Raw genomic sequence first — 20,047 nt, 5'->3', positions numbered from 1 at the left:
GGGGAGATAAGAACACGAATGTTCAGCAGGAACGACAGGAATTGTCGTGGTCTGTCCCCACTATGTCTCATCTCGATCCCTATTAAAAGTGACGAGATCACACATATTTGCTGCAGAAATGCCTGCAAGGAAGGACGTCCCTATAAGAGTAGCGCCACCCTACACAGAGGTAGGCAAGGCGCCAACGCCATAGAAAGTGGCACTCTGGCGTTACAGGCCATGGCCCCAGCTAAGATGCGTGGGAAGCCCGTGGATTCGAAGAATACTTTGGCACAATCCTTGGATCATCGACACTCAAACATCCGTCTTATGAGTATCTTCCGGATTATGGTTATCGTTGGGGGACGCCTCAACGTCAGAACCTATTTCTGAGAATATAGAGCTCTATGAAAATTACACTAGTGTACATAAGACGTGGAATAGAAACTCCATCATAATTGATGATGTAGATGCGCATTTTGATGCGCATGAGTTTGTTGAGATTGATGATATCGAACCACGCTCCGTTGAAGCATGAATACCAACGTAGAGAAATTTGGCCTAAATGGAAAGATGCGATCCAGGTTAAGATGGATTCTCTAAACGAAGAGGAAGGTCCTTTGAGCCAGTGATGCCAACACCTCCTTACATAAAACCTATTGACTAATGGGTCTTCGTTAGAAAGCGTGTTGAGAAAAAGAGATGGCAATCTCGCCTTATGGAGCAAGGCTTCTCACAAAAACGCCCTGGAATTGACTACGATGAGACACATTCTCTCGTAAATGGATGTCATTGCACTCCACTACTCTGTCAGTTTGGTAGTTTCCAAATAACTGAACATGCAGCTTATAAATGTGGTCAATACGTATCTCTATGGGGATCTAGATACAGAATATACATGAAAAGTTCATGGTGAACTTTATTTACCCAAATCAAGTGGCTCTAGACCACGGAGCGCGTTTGCAATAAAAGATGAAACGCTCACTAAAGTGACTACTTGATTGGGAAGGGATATGCCCGCGCGTTTCCATAAACAAGTTTCGGATTCTATCGCAGTTTTCATGTTGGACATGATCTTCATTAGAAGCCCTTAAAGAGTTAAGGGAAACCGCTGATCACTTAAAATCCGAGTTTGAGATGAATGATTTTTGGGGGGACACAATTATGCCTCAGTTTGGAACTTGAGCACCGTGTTAATAGATGCTTAGGCATTTTGACAAAGGTCGAGCCTTTAAGCACCCCATAATCATTCGTAGTCTTGATCCTGAAAAGGATCCTCTCCGTCTGGAGGATGATCAGATAAAGATGTGCTAGAGGCAGAAGTGCGAATAAGAGCATTATTGTACTTAGCTCAATGCACAAGACTGGACATCTCGTTTTTACATAAACTTGTTAGCTAAAGGTATAGCTCTGCGCCAACGAAACGCCATTGGATTGGTGTAAAAGATATCTTTCGGTACTTGAGATGTATGATCGATATGGGCTTATTCTATCCCTACAAAGAGATGATGAAATCAAACCCATCACACACCAGAAACGCCGCCAAACGCTGGCCTGCGTTTTCTATCCCTACCCCAAAACGACATAAGTGTTTTGGAAGGTTTTGCTGATATTGGGTATCTGTTGACCCATATAAAGGCCTTCCCAAACTGGTGAAGTGTTCACCATGGGTAAAGACCGCGATATCTTGAAGGTCTACAGAATAGACCTTAGTCGCTATATCTTAGAACAATGCAGAGATTATTGCTCTTCACGAAGAAGTTCATGAATGTATATAGACTGGATCCATAGTTACGCATGTTCGAACAGTTGTGGTTTGAAGTCTACCACAGATGAGCCTACAAGCATTTAAGATAAAGCTGCTTGTTTTGAAACAAATGAAGCAATGCTGCATCAAAAGCGACAACATCAAGCATAAAATCAGCAACAACAGACCCTCCTTAAAGATCAATCAGAGGGGGAGATGTCTACATATATGGTCTCGAAACGTGAAGAGTGTGTTGTGCTCTTTTTCCCTTTCGACCGAGGTTATTTTTGTCCCATAGGGTTTTTATTACTCGGCAAGGTTTTTAATGAGGCAACGAGAGAAGCACCACGTTTGGGAGACACAAGGAGGAGTATCTAAATCAGGGGGAGTATCTAGAAACATACTCCACACTCAACGCGCGTTGTGCTCTTTTTCTCCTTCGACCAAGGTTGTTTTTTCCCACAGGGTTTTATTACTTGGCAAGGTTTTTAACGAGGCAATTTCGAAGCGCACGGCCTAGACAATACTATTGACATGAAATATCCAAGGGGGAGTGTTGTAGTATATATGACTCATATTGTATGAGTCATGTTGTATGAGTCATAGTATAAATGTCTATATCATGTAATAGATACTTGAGTGTATAAATATAGGTACTTGAGTGTATGAGGACTTGTGTAACATACTTTATGACAAGAAGCAACAGCATGACACTTATCATCATTGAAGACAAGTATGTGGAGCTGCAGCCCTCATCAACCAAGAGAAGATTATCACCAAAATGATAATATCTTAGAGCTTTCACACTAGCTTTGTATTCCTATATAAACCCTCCATTGTGAGAAGAATAAACACACAATTACTCTCTCCCTCTCTCTGTTAATTTACGTTTTTCTTTAAACAATTTTCAAGTAATTGATCGAAATATAACAAAGATTCAATATCAAACTGAGACATCAAATATTGGTTCTGACTTCTGAGTAAAATGTAAGAACTGAAAGCACAGACTTACTTGGGTTGTATGTTTTCTGAAAGTTGAAAACTTTGCTTCGTAAAGAAAGTGAAAACTCCTCTTTTAGCGTCCGAGATTTTTGGAGGAAAAAACTTTCAGCGTCCTAGGGTTTTCCCTAAGGCTTCGAGATGCCTTCCATGAGTTCTGGTGCATCACCTGGGATTTCTGTTTGTCCTCGGGCATTCATGGGCGGCCTCGACGCGGCCTTGCCTTCTCCTCCACCAGCCCCAAAGGCACGCAGCTTTGCATCAGTTCTTTCCAACTCGAATGAATCATCAATTCCTCTTAGTCAATTACCTGCTCCTGTCGTTCGAGGGGATAAAATCTATGTTAAGATCAATGAATCCCTATATCAAGAGCAATTGAAGAATTTTAAAACCAACCTTATTGGTCGATTATTGCTACGAAAGGGTTCAACACCGCTAAAGACTACTACCCTGAAGGGATTGCTTGCTGCTCTATGGCGCCCTTCAGAGCCATTGCGTTTGGTACCTCTTGGTAAGGGTTACTTTGACATCCACTTTGCCACAGAAGAAGACCTTCGTAGGGTTTGGGGTGGAGGTACTTGTACCCTCCCTTATGGAATTTTTCGTCTAACGCAATGGAAGCCAGACTTCGTCCCGGGCGATACTCTTCCACAGACACATGCCCAAGTTTGGGTCAGATTATATGGTTTGAGTCAGGATTATTGGCATCAGCAGCATCTAATGGAGATTTCTAGGGGTGTGGGCACTCCATTGCATATTGATAAAGCTACAAAAGAGCGGCAATTCGTGTATTTTGCTCGAGTCTTGGTAGACGTGGATCTCGCTGGTGAATTACCTTCGTCTTTGATGGTTGAGCGGGAGACTCATTGCTTCCCTATTGAAATTGTTTATGAGAATTTGTGTACTCATTGTGGGATGGTCGGTCACATGGCTGATCACTGCAAACATTTGAAAGGTTCCAATATGGTGCCCAATGCTCAAGGGAAAAAACTTGTGCAGAAATTTGATCGTGTCTTACGTCAAGAGTATCGACCCAAGCAGGCTTCCAACAAGAACATTGTTTCTGATCACCAAAATAAGACTATTCCACCAGCGCCTCCTGTTCATGAGGTGGTTCCGACGTCAACAGAACCGATTGTTCCTACCGAAACCATTCAGGAGAACATAGAATTCAAACCAATATTGGTGCCTCTCCTGCTACTACTGATTGTGCAGTGGCCCAACTGGCGCAATCGGTTATTGAAGAGGCGGTTATGGAGGAGTTGGATGCCATTGCTCAACGTGTTGTGGATGAGCCGTCTAACCAATTGCTTTTACAAAACACTAGTATGGAGGAGTGAGAGGATGATTCTAGCTCTAAGAGCAAGTCCAGCGGAAGGAACTTGACTGGTCATAGTCAAGAGAAATCCTACGTGGTGACCGACTGTGGGAGAAAGGAGTTTCCAGCTTGACCGGGCAAAACCCAGCCTTTCTTGACTACAGCCAAGAAAATAGTCATCTCCATGACCGACCAAGCTCACATGCCACACAAGCCCAGCCCTTCAAGTGGCTGACGTGAGCACGTTCTCAGCAACCAACGACGCGCCGAGCAAGGGAAGTGGAGGACAGCATGACGACGCGTGGCGCCGCAACCCACAAGAAGGTGAAGCCAGTCGCTTGTCGCGTAGCGACAGAGATAGGGGGCCGGCATGCCACGTGGATTCTTCCCGTTGGTGGGTTTTGAATTCTGGGCCTAACGGTCAAGCAATCCCAGCCCTTCATTTCAATCAAATTTGCAATCCTACGGCTTACAATTAAAAGTGAACAGTAAACATTTTGAATTAATCAGAAAGATGAACAGTAAAACTTTTGAACAGTAATAAGTGAACAGTGTTGACCGGGCAAGAAAAAAACGGGTGCAAACCTATGTCCAGTGGCAGTGAATAGTAACTTGACTGGTCGAATTCTTGACTTTTCGACTTTGACTTTTCTTGACTACGGGTGCACTTGCTCTAATGAGGCTGAGGAGCCAGAACCAATTGTTCATGCGTTGGTGCCTTATAACTCAAGTGGTCAAGATTGGAATGATCTGATTGAGGAGGACCAAATTCCTACTCGAAGTCAGAATATTTTTTCTGAAATTAATCAGACTCCGGTTACTCCTCCCAGAGGACAGGTAGAAATGGTTGCTGTGAATTCCTTGTTGAAAGGTGATGGTAATACAGGACTAGAAGATATGATCCTTGTTCTTTCTAAAGGGCAGAAAAAGAAACTACGGAAAAAGAAAAGAGACGGACAGCAGCCAGAAGAGGGCATTGTGGACCGTTACCCCGCTAGAAATAGGGGTCCTCCCCAAAAGCTTAATTTATGAAGATTATCTTTTGGAATATTCGGGGTTTAGCTAATGCTCCTACAAGAACTGCTCTTCGTAGTTTGATTAGAAAGCACTCCCCTGATTTCCTTTGTTTATCGGAACCAATGACATCTTTGACACGTATTCCTGATTCTTTTTGGAGATCTATTGGTATGCAATTGGTAGGTGTCAATGATCGAGGTCAGTTATTTCCTAATATTTGGGTTATTCATTCAACAAACATATCACCTCCTACTATGATATCTTCTTCTAGTCAACATTTGTTTGTGCAGTTTTTTGTTGGTGGTATTGCTCATGGTCTGGTTTTTGTCTATGCGGCAACAACTAGTGTGGCACGTCGTCCTTTATGGTCCGCAATTGAACAAATTAATACAAGCTTCTCGGGTCCTATGCTGTTAGTTGGTGATTTCAATGCAATCTTAGAAGCCCATGAAAAGACTGGTGGTAGGCTGCCTACTCGTGTTTCCTGTGACGACTTTCAGACTATGGTGGATGTGTGTCATTTGACATAAATTGATCTTAAAGGGTCACCGTTTACATGGACAAATGGTCGAGGAGTTGGCTCACATATTGAAATGTTGTTGGATAGGTGCTTTTGTTCTATTCCATGGTTAGACTCTTGGCCGATGACTAGTTGTTCCACTTTGGTTCGGTACTCTTCTAATCATAATCCTCTCTTGATTTCTTTTACCAACTACGTTTCACAAGGCCCGATTCCTTTCCGTTTTCAGAAGATTTGGTTGGGGCACTCAGATTTTCTTAAAATTATTCACACCGCATGGCAATCCTTTGAGGTATGTGGTTGTCCTATGTTTATTCTGCAAAGGAAGCTTAAACTTTTAAAACCTATTCTCAAGGAGTGGAATGTTAATGTCTTTGGTAATGTTCATACTGCTGTGGATAGTGCACGCGCTACACTTGAAGAAATTCAACTAGCCATATCTCTTTATGGGTTTACTGAAGCGCGTCATGTTGAGGAACTTTTAGCCCAGGATGCTTTGTCGAATGCTTTGTTGGTTCAGGAAAAATTCTGGGCAGAGAAGGCTAGGGTGAGATGGGTCAGGGAAGGTGACAGAAATTCTGGCTATTTCCATACTTTGGCAAAAATTCGAAGAGCACGCTCCTCTATCACTTCTCTTCGCATTGGGAATGACTTGGTGGATGATGTTAATATTTTGCGTGATCATGTCGTTCAACATTTCACAAGTGCCTTTTCAGAGGATGGAAATATTGATGATACAGGTTTGGTTGAAAATCTCATTCCTTCAATGGTTTCGGATTCAGAAAATTGCTCTTTACTTGCTATTCCTTCTGCTGAAGATGTCAAAAATGTTGTATTTTCCATGAATGCTAATAGCGCCCCAGGTCCGGATGGTTATACTGGTCATTTTTTTCAGGCTTGTTGGGATGTTGTTGGGTTGGATGTGGTCCGTGCTGTTAGATCTTTCTTTCAGTCAGGTTATATATTGCCCAATCTAAATTCCAGCTTTGTGGCGCTCATTCCAAAGGTTCAAGAGGCTAATGTTATCACTCAATTTCGGCCCATTGCTATGGCTAATTTTTCTTTTAAAATTATTACTCGCATACTAGCAAACCGTCTTGCTCCTATTGCTTCCAGGATTATATTGCCGAACCAATTTGCTTGTCTAAAAGGAAGACAAATCTCTGATTGCATCTTTCTAGCTTCTGAATGTGTTAACTTGTTGGATAATAAATGTCGTGGAGGGAATGTTGCTATTAAGTTTGATGTAGCGAAGGCCTTTGATACTCTGAATTGGGACTTCCTTCGAAGGGTTCTTAGTGCTTTTGGTTTTCATGCAACTTTCGTAGAATGGATTAGTTCTATATTGGCTTCAGCTTGCCTCTCCATCTTACTTAATGGCTCTCCAGTGGGATTTTTTGGTTGTAGCCGCGGAGTTCGACAAGGTGATCCACTGTCTCCTCTTCTCTTTTGTCTTGCTGAAGAGGTTCTTAGCCGTGGTATCTTACGTCTGGTTGATATGGGGCATGTCCAAGCTATTTCCTCTCCTCGTCCTGTGAAAGTCCCTTCTCATGTCTTATTTGCTGATGATATAATGGTTTTTTGTAAGGGCGATAAAAGAAGCCTACTAAATCTTATGGCTTTCTTTGAGGAGTACGGCCTCAACTTGGACCAGTTGGTGAACAAAACCAAGTCTCATGTTTATTTGGGCAAGTCAGCTGTTCATCGTCGTACTTTAATATATTCTTGGTTGGGTGTTCCAGTGGGTAAATTGCCCTTCATGTACCTTGGCGTGCCAATTTTTGTTGGCCGACCAAAGCGAATTTATTTCCAAGTCTTGGTTGATCGAATTCGTAATGTTATGTCTCAATGGAGAGGGCATTCTCTCTCCATGGCAGGACGGGTAACTCTGGTCCATTCTGTGGTGGTTAGTATGCTTTCCCATAGTTTCACAATTTATGCTTGGCCAAGGACTGTATTGCAACAAGTTCTTTATTTGGACCGGCAATGTGTCTTCTAGAGCCTATCATCCGGTGTCTTGGAAAAAGTGTTATGCTCCGTTGAAGGAGGGCGGTCTTGGAGTTCGTAATATTATGGCTCTTAATAAAGCTTTCCTCCTAAAAAAATTTTGGGATTTCTTAACTAAGTCTACACCAGCGGCTGCTTTTTTTTCTGCTCGGTTTCTTCAACATTCAGGTCAGCCATGTCCTTACTATAAAAAATCATCTATTTGGCCTGGCATGCCACCCTTGTTTATGGATATTTTCTATAGCTCTAAATGGTTAGTGGGCAATGGTCGTTCAATTGATTTTTGGCATGGTAATTGGCTTAATGGTTCAGTTGTTGACAAATTGGGTATTGACCATCAACTTGGCAAGTTATTATGTGCCAAAGTTTCTGATTTCATCAAAGATGGCTCTTGGTATTGCTCTACTAATTTATATGCTGATCTTGCTACACTTTGGTCAGAAATTTCAGCTATTAGACTTCCTTATTCAGACATGGAGGATAGGCTAGTGTGGTTGGATTCTTCTTATGGGAACTTATCTTTATCTATAGCCTATGAGTTGAAGAGGAGTAAACAAGAAATTGTTCCTTGGGATAGATGGGTTTGGCGTCAGTGTTTTCGCCCTCGAAACTCTGTTACTTTATGGAAATTTCTTCATGGTAACCTTTTAACAGATGATCTCTTGCTTCAGCAAGGCTTTTCTTTTGCTTCTATGTGCTCCCTCTGTCATGCATCGGTTGAGACAGCCCACCACCTTTTTTTTAGTGCTCTTTCTCTATGAAGGTCTGGTCCGCAATTTTATCTTGGTTTAAAGTCACTACTCTTTTCTTGGATATATCCGCTTTCTTCTCTCACCCACTACAACATGGTTTTGGTACTCAATTGCAATTGCTTTGGTGGGGAATGATGGGAGCTGGCTTCTACTCTCTTTGGAATGCTAGAAATTCTATTCGTTTTGATGAGCGTCGCTTAACGGTTGATTATTTGATTCACTCTATCAAGCTGCAAATTCGAGAGGTTGACTCTTGGGGTTTTGGAATTATGCGTAACTCAGTAGATGAGCTTTGTATTTTTAGTGCTCTTGGAATCAGTGGTAGAGCCTCAAGAACACATCAAATTCATGAAGTAAATTGGCTTGCTCCTTGTGCTTTTCAATTAAAGGTTAATACTGATGGTGCTGCTCGTGGGACGCCAGGGCTTGCAGGCTAGCTATGGAGGTATTTTTCGTGATCACTTGGGCAATTTTATGGGTTGTTTTGCTGGTTCCATGGGTATTGCTACTGCCCTAGAAGCAGAGCTTCAAGCCATTATTCATGCAGTTACAATAGCATCAGGAAAATGATGGAATTCTCTCTGGATTAAGTGTGATTCAGCGGTAGCAATTCACTTTCTTGCCACTAATAATTGCTCAATCCCTTGGCGTCTATCTGTTGATTAGGTCAATTGTTGCACCATTCTCTCCTCTATGCAGATACGTTTTTCACATATTTATCGAGAAGAGAATCAAGTGGCTGACTGCTTAGCTAACTATGGGGTGGATCATGAGGGGCATTATTGGTGGGACTCTTGCCCTCCTTGTGCTTCGGTTGCCTTTGTTCACAATCTGCAAGGTTTACCGAATTTCCGTATTAGCTAATTTTGTGGTGCTTGATAGACTTCATGAAAAGGTGGGTTTGGGTTATGGTGATTTCTACTGCATGGTTGCTGATGAACTATAGGTGTGTTCCATATATGTGGTTGCTGCGTGGTCACATATATTTGCATGGTTACTGCATGTCCTTCTTTCCATTAGTTTGTAACTACTGCTTACTGCTCACTTTGAGTACTTTACTTTATTTTGTTCTCAGAGAGGTTTTGGTTCATGTCCCCATCTCTCTTCTTGTAATTTCTTTTCTTTTATTAATAACATAAAATAGAGGGATGGGCGGTGGGTTCCCGGTTGCGATTGCCCCCTTTCTTTTGAGATTGTGGGTGGGTGCCAGTCACCCCAAATCGGCAATCGCAGAGGAACTAATATCGCCTAATCCTCTATTTAATTTATAATAAAAAAAATAATAATAAGTGAAGATTAGCTACCATCAAAAGTCGCCATGGGGCCTTCATAGTTCCATACTAAAATCTGAAACAAAACAAAACATAGAAATTGTAAGTCTGTCAAACGCATAATTCTAAGTGTATATGACTACATATATTAGCTTGAAATTGGAAGTCTGTAGCGACAATCAAAAATTAAGTGCTAATATACCCAAGTTCAAGAAAGATCCAGAAGAGTTTAAACCAGAAAGATTTATGAACAGTGCCATAGATTATAAAAGGGAACGATGGTTTCCAATTTATTCCATTTGGGACTGGTAGGAGGGGTCCAGGAATTCAGTTTGCCATGACGAACACTCTAGCAAATTTTCTTGTCAAAAAAAAAAAAAACCACTTTAGCAAATTTATTTCACAAGTTTGATTGGGTGTTGCCTGATGGAACAAAAGGGAAGGATTTAGACATGACTGAAGAAACTAGTCAAAGTGTACATAGAAAATATCCTCTTAAAGCCATGGCTATTCCATATCCTTGCCAAGGTTAAAGCACATATTGTATGTGAGGTCTTGTATAGAGTACAACGATGTGTCCTGTCCCTTTTTCTACTTCAAATACCATAGGAATCAGACTAGCTATACCTATTTGAAGAAATACATATAAGCTTTCCCCTTCCCTGCAAACACTGATAACATTAATAGAGGTAGGCTTTGCAACAGATCAACTCTATAAAGGCATACTGTGCCGCTCTCCAACTAAACCCTAAACAGCAACTGCTGCATTCCTGATCCAGTCCCGCTCAATCATCATGTTTGTCATCAACGATGTCACTGCAAGTTTTGCAACGTCCCTGGCCTTCGCCGGAGGCGATGTGGTCGATCTCTCTCACATGGTTGGGGTCAATGTGAGGAGAGGTTCTCAGGCCTATCTGCTTGCAAGGCCTCTGAAGGCGAAACGTTTCGGTGGAGCCGATCTCCAGCGGCATCTGGGTGTTAGAAAAGGGTTTCAAGGTTCAGGACCGATCCCAGAACCGCTTTGTGATCACTTTTGATCTCAGGAAAGACAAGAACAAGGTTATCAAGGGAGGTCCTTGGTACTTTAACAGAGCCCCAATCATACTGCAAGACTATGATGGGATCTCCTCGCAGCATTCGATCAACCTGAATACGTTGTTTCTCTGGGTGAAGATTACAAACATCCCACCAGCGTTAGAGGTCCAGGAAACCATCATCAATGTCGCCTCGATTGCGGGCAGATTTCTGGAGTTTGACGTAGGTTGTTTGATGCAACAGGTACGATTCGTGTTCATGTTGCCCATGATATCACGAAACCCTTCTTTCTCAAGAAAACCATCAAGTTAGCTCCGGGGGTGATTGAGGAAATTACCTTCTTCTATGAGAACCTAATTGGAAGATGTAGAAAATGTAACCTTATTTTCCACGAAGCCGGAACCTGCTTGATAGCTAATCCTCCCAAGACCAAACCGGTTGTAACTTCTCCTCAACACCTGAATTTGGTGAGCTCTTCCCTGGCTTCAAGGAGCCTCTGTTCACTAATGGACTTTTTAAATTTCAAGGTACACAAATGCAGGTTCTCCCAGTGGCAAGAAACTTGTTTGGTAACCCGGAGAGTTCGAAAGGCCGTAGACCCATTATCATCAAGCAATCCCATCTACGTTCGGGTATGCAGAGTGAGGAAGAGAATGAGGACCAAGCTCTCGCCTTAGTCCCCATCGAGAATGAAAAGCATAATGAAAAGAGAGGCCGACCTTCATCTCCTTTCACTTCTCCAAAGAAACTCAAGTTTTTTCTTGAGGATATGAAGGACAAACATGCAAGTGATAATGCAACAAAGAAGATCAAAATGCCGGAGTTACTTCTAAGTCCTTGGGCCTCATTGAAACCCCGAGAGGAATGTTGGTTCCTAAAGAAGTGATGTTGCCAGCTGCGGCAATACCAAATGAAGATGCAAAGCAGAAGCAAAACCGTAAGAAGAAGAGGAGTAGACCTCTTGGAGCCAAAAACAAAAACCCACCAAAAGCATCAGCAGCAAAGAAGGTTAACGCTGAAGAAGTCCTGAGTGTCTTGTACTCGAAGAAATCTCCTAGCCCTAGCATCAAGAGCAAAGAGAAAATTTAGTTTTATTTTGAACTATGCCTATTTCTATGTCCTAGTGTTATCATAGATAATAGGCTTACTTTAATAACTGAGCACCAGATGTCAAATGAATGGTCTAGTACTATGTACCATGTGTTATCTCCATAACCTCTTGCTATCTTTGAATGGTAGCGGAGGGGTATGTAATGGCCATTCTGGCTTGAGTTTAGTAATGCAATCATTGATGGATTGATTAAAAAAAAAGAAGAAGATATTGTATAATTAAGAAATAACAAAGAATTAACATGAGCTGATCCCTACGGTCAGTACTTCGATCCATTGTTTTTTTAGTTCTCATTTTTATAAAAAAGAAAAGAAAATAAGTGAAATTGAAATGCTTTTAATTCATTCATTGCATGTACTATATTTTGTATTCCATAATTTGAATAATTATTGACTCATTTCTATTCATTCATTGCATGTACTATATATTGTATTCCATAATTTGAATAATTACTGACTTCTTTTTTTAGGGGGTGAAAGATTATCTCATTAATTAAACATCATTACATGCATTGCTCAAAAAAAAAAAAAAAAAAAAAACATCATTACATTCAGAGATTATAGTAACTTCCACACAAGAAGGAATGACAGTAAACAAAAAGTGCGGGGGTGCCAGGGCACCCTTTGGCTAATTGGTCGCTCCGCCCCCGCTTTATACCCACTACACTCTTCCCTATCGATCATCACACAAACTTCAGAAATAAATACTACTCTTTCCTCTCAGAAACATAATATCATACAATGCCATCCCACATAGTATTCACAAGTATTTCTTTTTCCTTTTACAATTTAAATTATTTTCAACACTTAGGTACTGGAATAGGGAGTCTCGATGTGCAATGGAACTGAAACAACTACCCTTTTTCAAGACTATGTTTTATCCAATATACCTTAGTGTATCACAACATTTTCTTTTGTTATAAACATTATTGATATCGAATCAAATTCCAAGCGGTAAATTAAGTGAACGTGTGGCCCAAGTATAGTCGCCTAGACACAAATTCCCTTTAGCATCCTTTGGGCAACCTTATTGAAATGGCCAGGTGGGGGAGGACGAACACGAGAGGAAAAATCCATTTTGGCATGAGCTACTCCCACATAGTGGTTTAGGCCCATTTGCAAGCACTTCTGGATTCAAAAACCCGTCATGAACGTTGTCCCCTTCCTAAACACCATTCCACATAGGCTATACTTACTAGGTTGAAAAATGTCATAAGTGTGAAGACAGTTCAACGAATGTTAATAAAGGCCGCCCTCAACCTTAAAGGACCTGAACTAGGTACCATTAAGGGGTTTAGGCCAATATTAATAAACGCGACTTCACCTATTCCTCTCAATTTAAAACCTACAATTAAAATTTGTGTTCAACAATATAAATAATGTCCTAGTTAATTTAAACTAAGTTTCAAACAATTTAAAAAAAAAAAAAAAACAAATATATACAATAAATGACACAATTTAACAAGTGATTTTTCAATCAGCAACGGCGCCAAAATTGACACGCTCAAAGTAAGCGCGCAATTTAACCCTGTAAAATGTCATAGTTAGTATAGAATAAATAGGGATCGTTCAAACCGGGGATTGAGGGTACACCTGTAATTGTGTAAACAAATACAGAATTAAAATAATAAAGTATTATTTACAAAAATAATATAAAGAATAGAAATATATACAAATAATGAAATAAAAGGGGAGTTTAAGAATTATGGTTTCGAAAATTAAACTAAACAAAATAAAGAAAATGTAAAAGCACATTTACAAGGGTGAAACGCAAGGAACAAAGATCAAAACCACAACCATATGCAAGAAATCTAATTACAATTCCTATAGTTGATTATTTATGTCATGAGAAATAAGTTGACCATGTGAAACGTTAATAAGCAAACGATTTCCCATATTTTACTTTCCTTCAATATTTAATCTAAGTGAAAGCACCTAAATTAAACCTAGTGAACATGCAATCATAGTCTAGAAAGCTAGCTAATCAAGAACACATTCAATGTATGAAGAACAAAGAAAGGATATATGTCAACCAAAGTGCACAACCTAGCTAGTATGAAAAAGTTCATCTATTTGCAATCCTCCTTAATTGATTTTGACTTTTGTCCAAAGCCTTCACTACTTAAATCTAGCTCCAATTACATGCATATATCCCAAGTTGGCCACCAAAGAACATATACATATAAAAGTTTTCTATAATCCAAAATCAATCAAGCAATCTCACATAAGCAACATAGAAATCAACATATAAAAATCACAACTTTATTTCAACACATAAAAACGGGCTTTAAACTTTGCCCTTAACGTCATGTTAACTAGAATTCATAACTCTACGAATCAAACAAAGGAAAACAAAAGAAATTACAAGGAAAAAGATTGAATTACACCGTGAAGGGAGTGGATGATGAAGAGCTTGAGACGTTGATCTTGAATCTTGAAAGGAAGGTTTCACTATCATGGCACAAGGTGGAACGATGGCGGCTAGGATTGCTCACGGATTCTTCTTCTTCTTCTTCTTCTCCTTGCTTGAAAACGCGGAACTTGCAACTAGAGAATGGAAAAGAAATGAAACTAAGAACTAGAGAATGGAGAGGAGATGGAGAGACAAAGAAGATGAAATGGATGAAGGAATTGGTGATTGAGAGTGAGAGGAGAAGGTGTTTATATAGGGAAGAAAAAGAAGAGTGAAATGATAAGAGGAAGAAAAATAATGAAAGTGGTTTGTAAAATATGGAAAAGATGGAGTAACGATGAAATGAAAGCAAAACATGAAGGTGTAGAAATATGGAAGTGATGATGATCTATTAAAGAGATTGGAGTAGAAAAATATATCCAAGGAAAAAGAGAAAAGCATCTAGCTTTCTCCATGTGGGTAGGAAACATGAACATGTGGTGTTGAGCTGGTTTTAGGTCAGTTTCTGCCCCTTTATTCCTTCAATTATTTCTCTACCAAGACTTCATAATGGGCCTCCGATTTCTTCATATCAAATGTTCCTCTATGAGTTTAGATCATCCTGGTAGAATTTCAGAGCTTTTGGTATGGTGGTTGGGCCGGAAACTCTGCTGGACTCCTTACAGGTCCAGTTTTCCAGTTTTGCTTCTGCAGAAAATTGGACCGATCTTTTGAAGTCATTCCACTTCTATCTGTATCTTTCACTCTTCATAAGAAATGTTTCTTAGGATGTCTAGAATGGATCTGGAGAGTTTCAGCTCATTTGAAGTTCATTTGGTCAGGCGGCCGCTCCTTCTTCCTTGCTTGGCTTGGTTTCTCCTAGCCGGAGTAGGAAAATGTGTAAAATTGACCTTTTAGTACATTTCCATTTTTCTCCATCATTTTTAGGTAATTATGGACCTAATGCTCATTTCATCATCATCTACTCCAATGTACCTAAAAATAGAAATTGAGTTAAAAATCTATTCGGTTTAGGAATTAACTAAGCAAAATATGAGGAAATAACTACTAAAATATCACATTAAAATGCTCCTATCAATGGCGACCTATCTTTGATAATGAAATTTATGCATTAAAGAATAAAGAGATTGAGGAAGAAGCGGGATGCGATTTTTGGGTGAGGTCATGCAGAAATGGAGAAATATGTGGACACCAGCATATTCTCTCCTCTTCTTCTTCGAGCAAAGCTTCGGTGCTCTTCTTCCCGCACTCTCATCACAACCTCTTAGGATTTTCTAACAAATTGATACGTAGAGAGAGAAAGAATCGCAGATATGAAGGTGAGGAGAGAGAAATTGGGTCTAAGAATCTCTCGCTTCCGTCTCTCGAATTCTTAGCACAACCAGCGACAACGCCACTACCGGTGGGTTCCCAGTCCTTCAATTAGACAAAAGAAATGTTCAATCTTGATAGGTGTGGATTGATGGTAATGGTTAAATTTGCAGAGGTGATCGGAATTGGGAGGGGGGAAGTGAGATGGTGCCCATAGTGAGTGTGTGTGTGTGTGTGTGTGTGTGTGTGTGAGAGAGAGAGAGAGAGAGAGAGAGAGAGAGAGAGAGAGAGAGAGAGAGAGAGAGAGAGAGAGAGAGAGAGAGAGAGAGAGAACACTGGGTGCCCAGAGTAAGAGAGAAAAAGTCGGGTGCCCAAAGTAAAAATCTGAAGAGACCAAAGTACCCCTTAAATTATGCTAGGTGGCACGTTTATTAACGGCGTCACTGACGCTGTGTCTAGATAATGGGTCGGAATTCTAAGTTCGTGTACTAAAGTTTATAATTCGTAACTTTATGTATATAAATTATTAGTGGCTTTTAGTTGGTGTACTGTTTGAAAAATTTTCCCAATAATATAATATGGATTTTGGTTTGTATAAATAATTTTTGTTAATGATCATATACATGTCGTTTTTATGTGTAATTTTGCTAATTAATAAAAGAGATGACATCAGGATCACCAGAACTAAGATTCGGTGGTTCACCAGAACCAAGGCCTAATCCAATTTATAGTTTCGACTTTGTGTATGATGATGATGAAGTGTACATGTACAACTTCAAAACAAGTCTGTAATTTCTATTATGGTCTCAAATGGAACCATGAGTACGCACAATCCCCTTAGATGAATTGAAGCTAGCAGAGCAAACTTGGAGGGCCTATGCATTAGTACCGAGAGATTTCTCCGATCAACATGACCTCAGTGGAGCAAATGCGAATTGTATCATTAGTAACAATCCACTATGTCACTGTCTACAAGGATTCACGCCTAAGTCGCCAGACAAATGGAATTTGACAGACTGGTCACTTGGATGTATGCGAAACAATCCCCTCAGCTACCAGAAAGTGATAAAGACGGATTTGTCAAGATCACTAACTTGAAATTGCCGGATAGTACACAACAACACATTCTTGGGGTGAACAAAAGCATGAACATCAAGAAATGTAGAGCCAAATGCTTTGAATGAACAACTGCTCCTGTATGGCTTATACAAGATTGGATATCAGAGCATGAGGTTCTGGCTGCGCCATTTGGTTTGGTGATCTACTCAAAAATCAGAAAGTTTTCGGGTGCTAGCCAGGATCTATACATTTGGATGTCGGCTTCAGAGATAGATACGGTACTTTGTAACATGAACTGCTTCTTAAATACTTTTATGTGAATTCAGTTATTATTGCTAGTGTTTTCCAAGGATTTAAGTCATTAAACTTGCTTTCTTAATTTTCTCTGGGCCTGCAATCTAATATTTTATCTACTTTACTGTGTCATCAACCATGACAAGAAGATGACAGTAAAGACAAGACAGGAATTATAGTTGCTGTTGTGATAGCCGCAGTGTATTCAGGAATGCTCTTAGTTGGCTACTACGTCTACCGAAGCAGGACCAAATTGAAAGGTAGACTGACTGAGTAAAATTTGATGGTGAATGCTGTTTGATTGGATTTGGATGACCTCAAATGGCTAAAGTTCTATCCACTTTGAATAAGTTTTAGTGCGTTTACTTTTTTCTTGTACACTTTTCTCATAGATTACAGCTGACATTATGAACATTTATACTGTATCAGAGATAGAAAAAACGAGAAGAAATTCAAAAGAATTAAGTGGCACAAAAGGAAAAGCTGGAGCTCCCGCTCTTCAACGTAACCACAAACTTTTCAGATGATATGAAGCTTGGAGAAGGTGGCTTCGGACCTGTTTACAGGGCCCGGTATAGTTTCAACTTGCTTCAGAATAATGGCCATAACTAACAAAGAATGACTTATACTGAATTTCACAATACTTGAAAATTGAAATACTGTATAAACTTCCAGGCGCACTAGCAGATGGACAAGAATTTGCTGTGAAGAGGCTTTGAAGCAGTTCCAGCCAAGGATTTAAAGAGTTCATAAATGAAATTATAACGATTTCCAAACTTCAGCACCGAAATTTTGTAAAGATTCTTGGTTGTTGCGTGCTAGAAGAGGAGAAAATGCTGATGTATGAATACGTACATTGCCAACAGAAGCCTGGACTTCTTCATTTTTGGTATGGACTTTTGGTATATTATAAAACTTTAGTGGAAATAGTTTTGTTCATAGTAGATAATAGGTTCATATGGAGAATATAAATCAGGTTGAGAATATATACATTCCACCTCAAATATTTTTCTGACATGATATCAGAGCAGGCCTAAAAACCCTAGTTCTCATTTTATTTGCGCCGCACCACTTGCTGCGTTATCTTTTTCATCATCTTCTCATGGCTTGTGCTTCGAAGTTTGCTTTGTCACCAATTGCCCCTAATCGGTGGATTATCGACAGTGGAGCGACCGATCATATTATTAACTCACCGAAGTTGTTCACAAGTAGTCAAAAGAATACTTCACGTACTGACATTGCCTAGTGGTACCAAGGCTCATATTTCCATGAAGGGGTCAATTAAAATCAATGATGCTTTTTTTCGAGATGTTCTGTGTGTGCCTTCATTTGATGTCGATCTTTTATATGTTGGAAGAACTATAGATGACTTACATTGTTTGGTAACTTTTTTTTCCATCTTAGTGTATTTTGCAGAACTTGGCTTTAAGGACGATAATTGGTGTGGGTAAGCGATGAGGAGACCTTTATTACCTTGTGGCGCTAGCTTCCATCTCTCCATCCAAACATCCTTTTGCTTTTCACCTTACCATCTCTTCCGACCTTTGGCATCACCCTTTGGGGCATTCTTTTCCTCCTGTTTAAAATATATCGCCAATGAGTCGCTTCATTTCATTTCGATTCCAATAGTAAGTGTGAAATTTGTCCTTTGTCTAAACAAACTCGCCAACCTTTTCCTTCAAGTTCAATATCAACTTCTACATGTTTTTCTCTTATACACTGTGACATTTGGGGACAACATAAAACTCTCTCACTCAATGGCGCTCATTATTTTTTAATTATTGTAGATGATTTTTCTCGTTTTACATGGGTTTTCTTGATGCGTCATGAGAGTGAAACACAAACTTTGCTTCAAAATTTTTTTGCTTATGTCAAAACTCAATTTCAGACTCATGTTCAACAAATACGTACTGATAACGGGGCAGAAATTTCTTTTTTGACAGGACCTTTTTCTTGAACAAGGGGTTATTTTTCAACATTATTGTATTTACACATCCCAACAAAATGGTGTTGTTTCAGTGGTAGAAACGGGGTGGTGGTGAGAGCTTCCACTTCCGAGATCCATACCTACCAACCATTAACAAAGGTCAGAGGGAAGACCAGGCTAGCCGACCTTCGACCCTCCGATTCCTAAGTCAGTTATGTAAGAAGGTAGACTAGGTAGGAGTAAATGGAGAGTGGTGGCTCACCTTGAATGAGTGGAGAGACATGTATTTAAAGTGTGGGGGATGGGCTTGTCTCCCTTTGTTTCCAATGTGGGACTATGCATGGCCTACCCGATACTGCTAGTATGTGGTATCGGTGTCATGTATGAGCATTATTGGTGTCTTTTCAAGTGGCTAGCGAGCCTTGTGCTTCCGATACTTGTGCCTGAGAGGTATCTATACCAACAGGTGTTGTTGAACGCAAATATAGACATCTTCTAGAAACTGCTAGGACCTTTTGCTTCCAATGTCACTTGCCAATTGATTTTAGATGTGAATCTCAGAGTACTTTATCATGATATCATGGTGGGTTACCCACATGTGCATGCCTAACGCCTACACTAGCTCCATGTCACCCAAAAGTTGTTCACTTGTATGGCTTGAAAGTTCGCCACACTTGCAGGGGCGTGTTGAGAATATATACATCCCACATGGGAAAAATAGGACCTTGCCTATGAGTTTATAAAGGTTTGGGCCACTTCATCTATTGTCAATTGGTTTTTGACTACTGTTACATTAGCCTACACGTTTCCACATCATTTGTGGAATTGCTCGGGGTCTCCTCTATCTCCACCAAGATTTCAAGCTTATGATTATACGTTGAGATCTAAAAGCAAGTAATGTTCTACTCGATGAGGAAATGAACCCTAAAATTTTAGACTTTTGGCGTGGCGACTGGCGAGAATATTAACTGGAGGATCTTAGAAAATATTGGACTTCATAATATATCAACATAAAGTTGAAGTTAACTCTACTTGGTCAACATAAAGTTAATGTGATAAGTTTTAGTTTCCTAATCGATAAGCTTTAGGCAGAGATTCTAGACTCTTTTATGGAGAGAGGACTCTTTGGATTTATGCCCATATATATAAGTAGGAGATAGTCCCTGCCTTTGCCACAAGATAGCATACAGTTCATTTCCATTAGGTGAGGTTGAACAGTTTTGAAAACTTGAAATAAGGAAAAAAAAAAAATTAGTATGACAACTCTATGAAAGAATGACTTGTATTA

At 40.0% G+C, this 20,047-nt stretch overlaps 1 protein-coding gene across 1 annotated transcript; it reads left to right on the top strand.

Annotated features, from left to right (window-relative positions):
- Positions 1 to 2,866: 2,866 nt before the first annotated feature.
- Positions 2,867 to 5,075, top strand: LOC133730879 (uncharacterized). Its single transcript, XM_062158387.1, has 2 exons — positions 2,867 to 3,910; positions 4,725 to 5,075. Exons 1-2 carry the CDS (start codon positions 2,867 to 2,869, stop codon positions 5,073 to 5,075), a joined length of 1,395 nt encoding a protein of 464 aa, XP_062014371.1.
- Positions 5,076 to 20,047: the final 14,972 nt, after the last annotated feature.

Source organism: Rosa rugosa, chromosome 2, assembly GCF_958449725.1.
Source record: "Rosa rugosa chromosome 2, drRosRugo1.1, whole genome shotgun sequence".
Classification (NCBI taxonomy): Eukaryota; Viridiplantae; Streptophyta; class Magnoliopsida; order Rosales; family Rosaceae; genus Rosa; species Rosa rugosa.
Note: the sequence above shows the minus strand (reverse complement) of the source record. Positions and strands in the feature narration are given on the sequence as shown.

Coding starts and splice junctions, on each gene's coding strand:
- LOC133730879 (XM_062158387.1), top strand. CDS start 2,867: ATGCCTTCCATGAGTTCTGGTGCATCACCTGGGATTTCTGTTTGTCCT. Junction 3,911..4,724: donor TAGAATTCAAACCAATATTG/GTGCCTCTCCTG, acceptor TGCTCTAATGAG/GCTGAGGAGCCAGAACCAAT.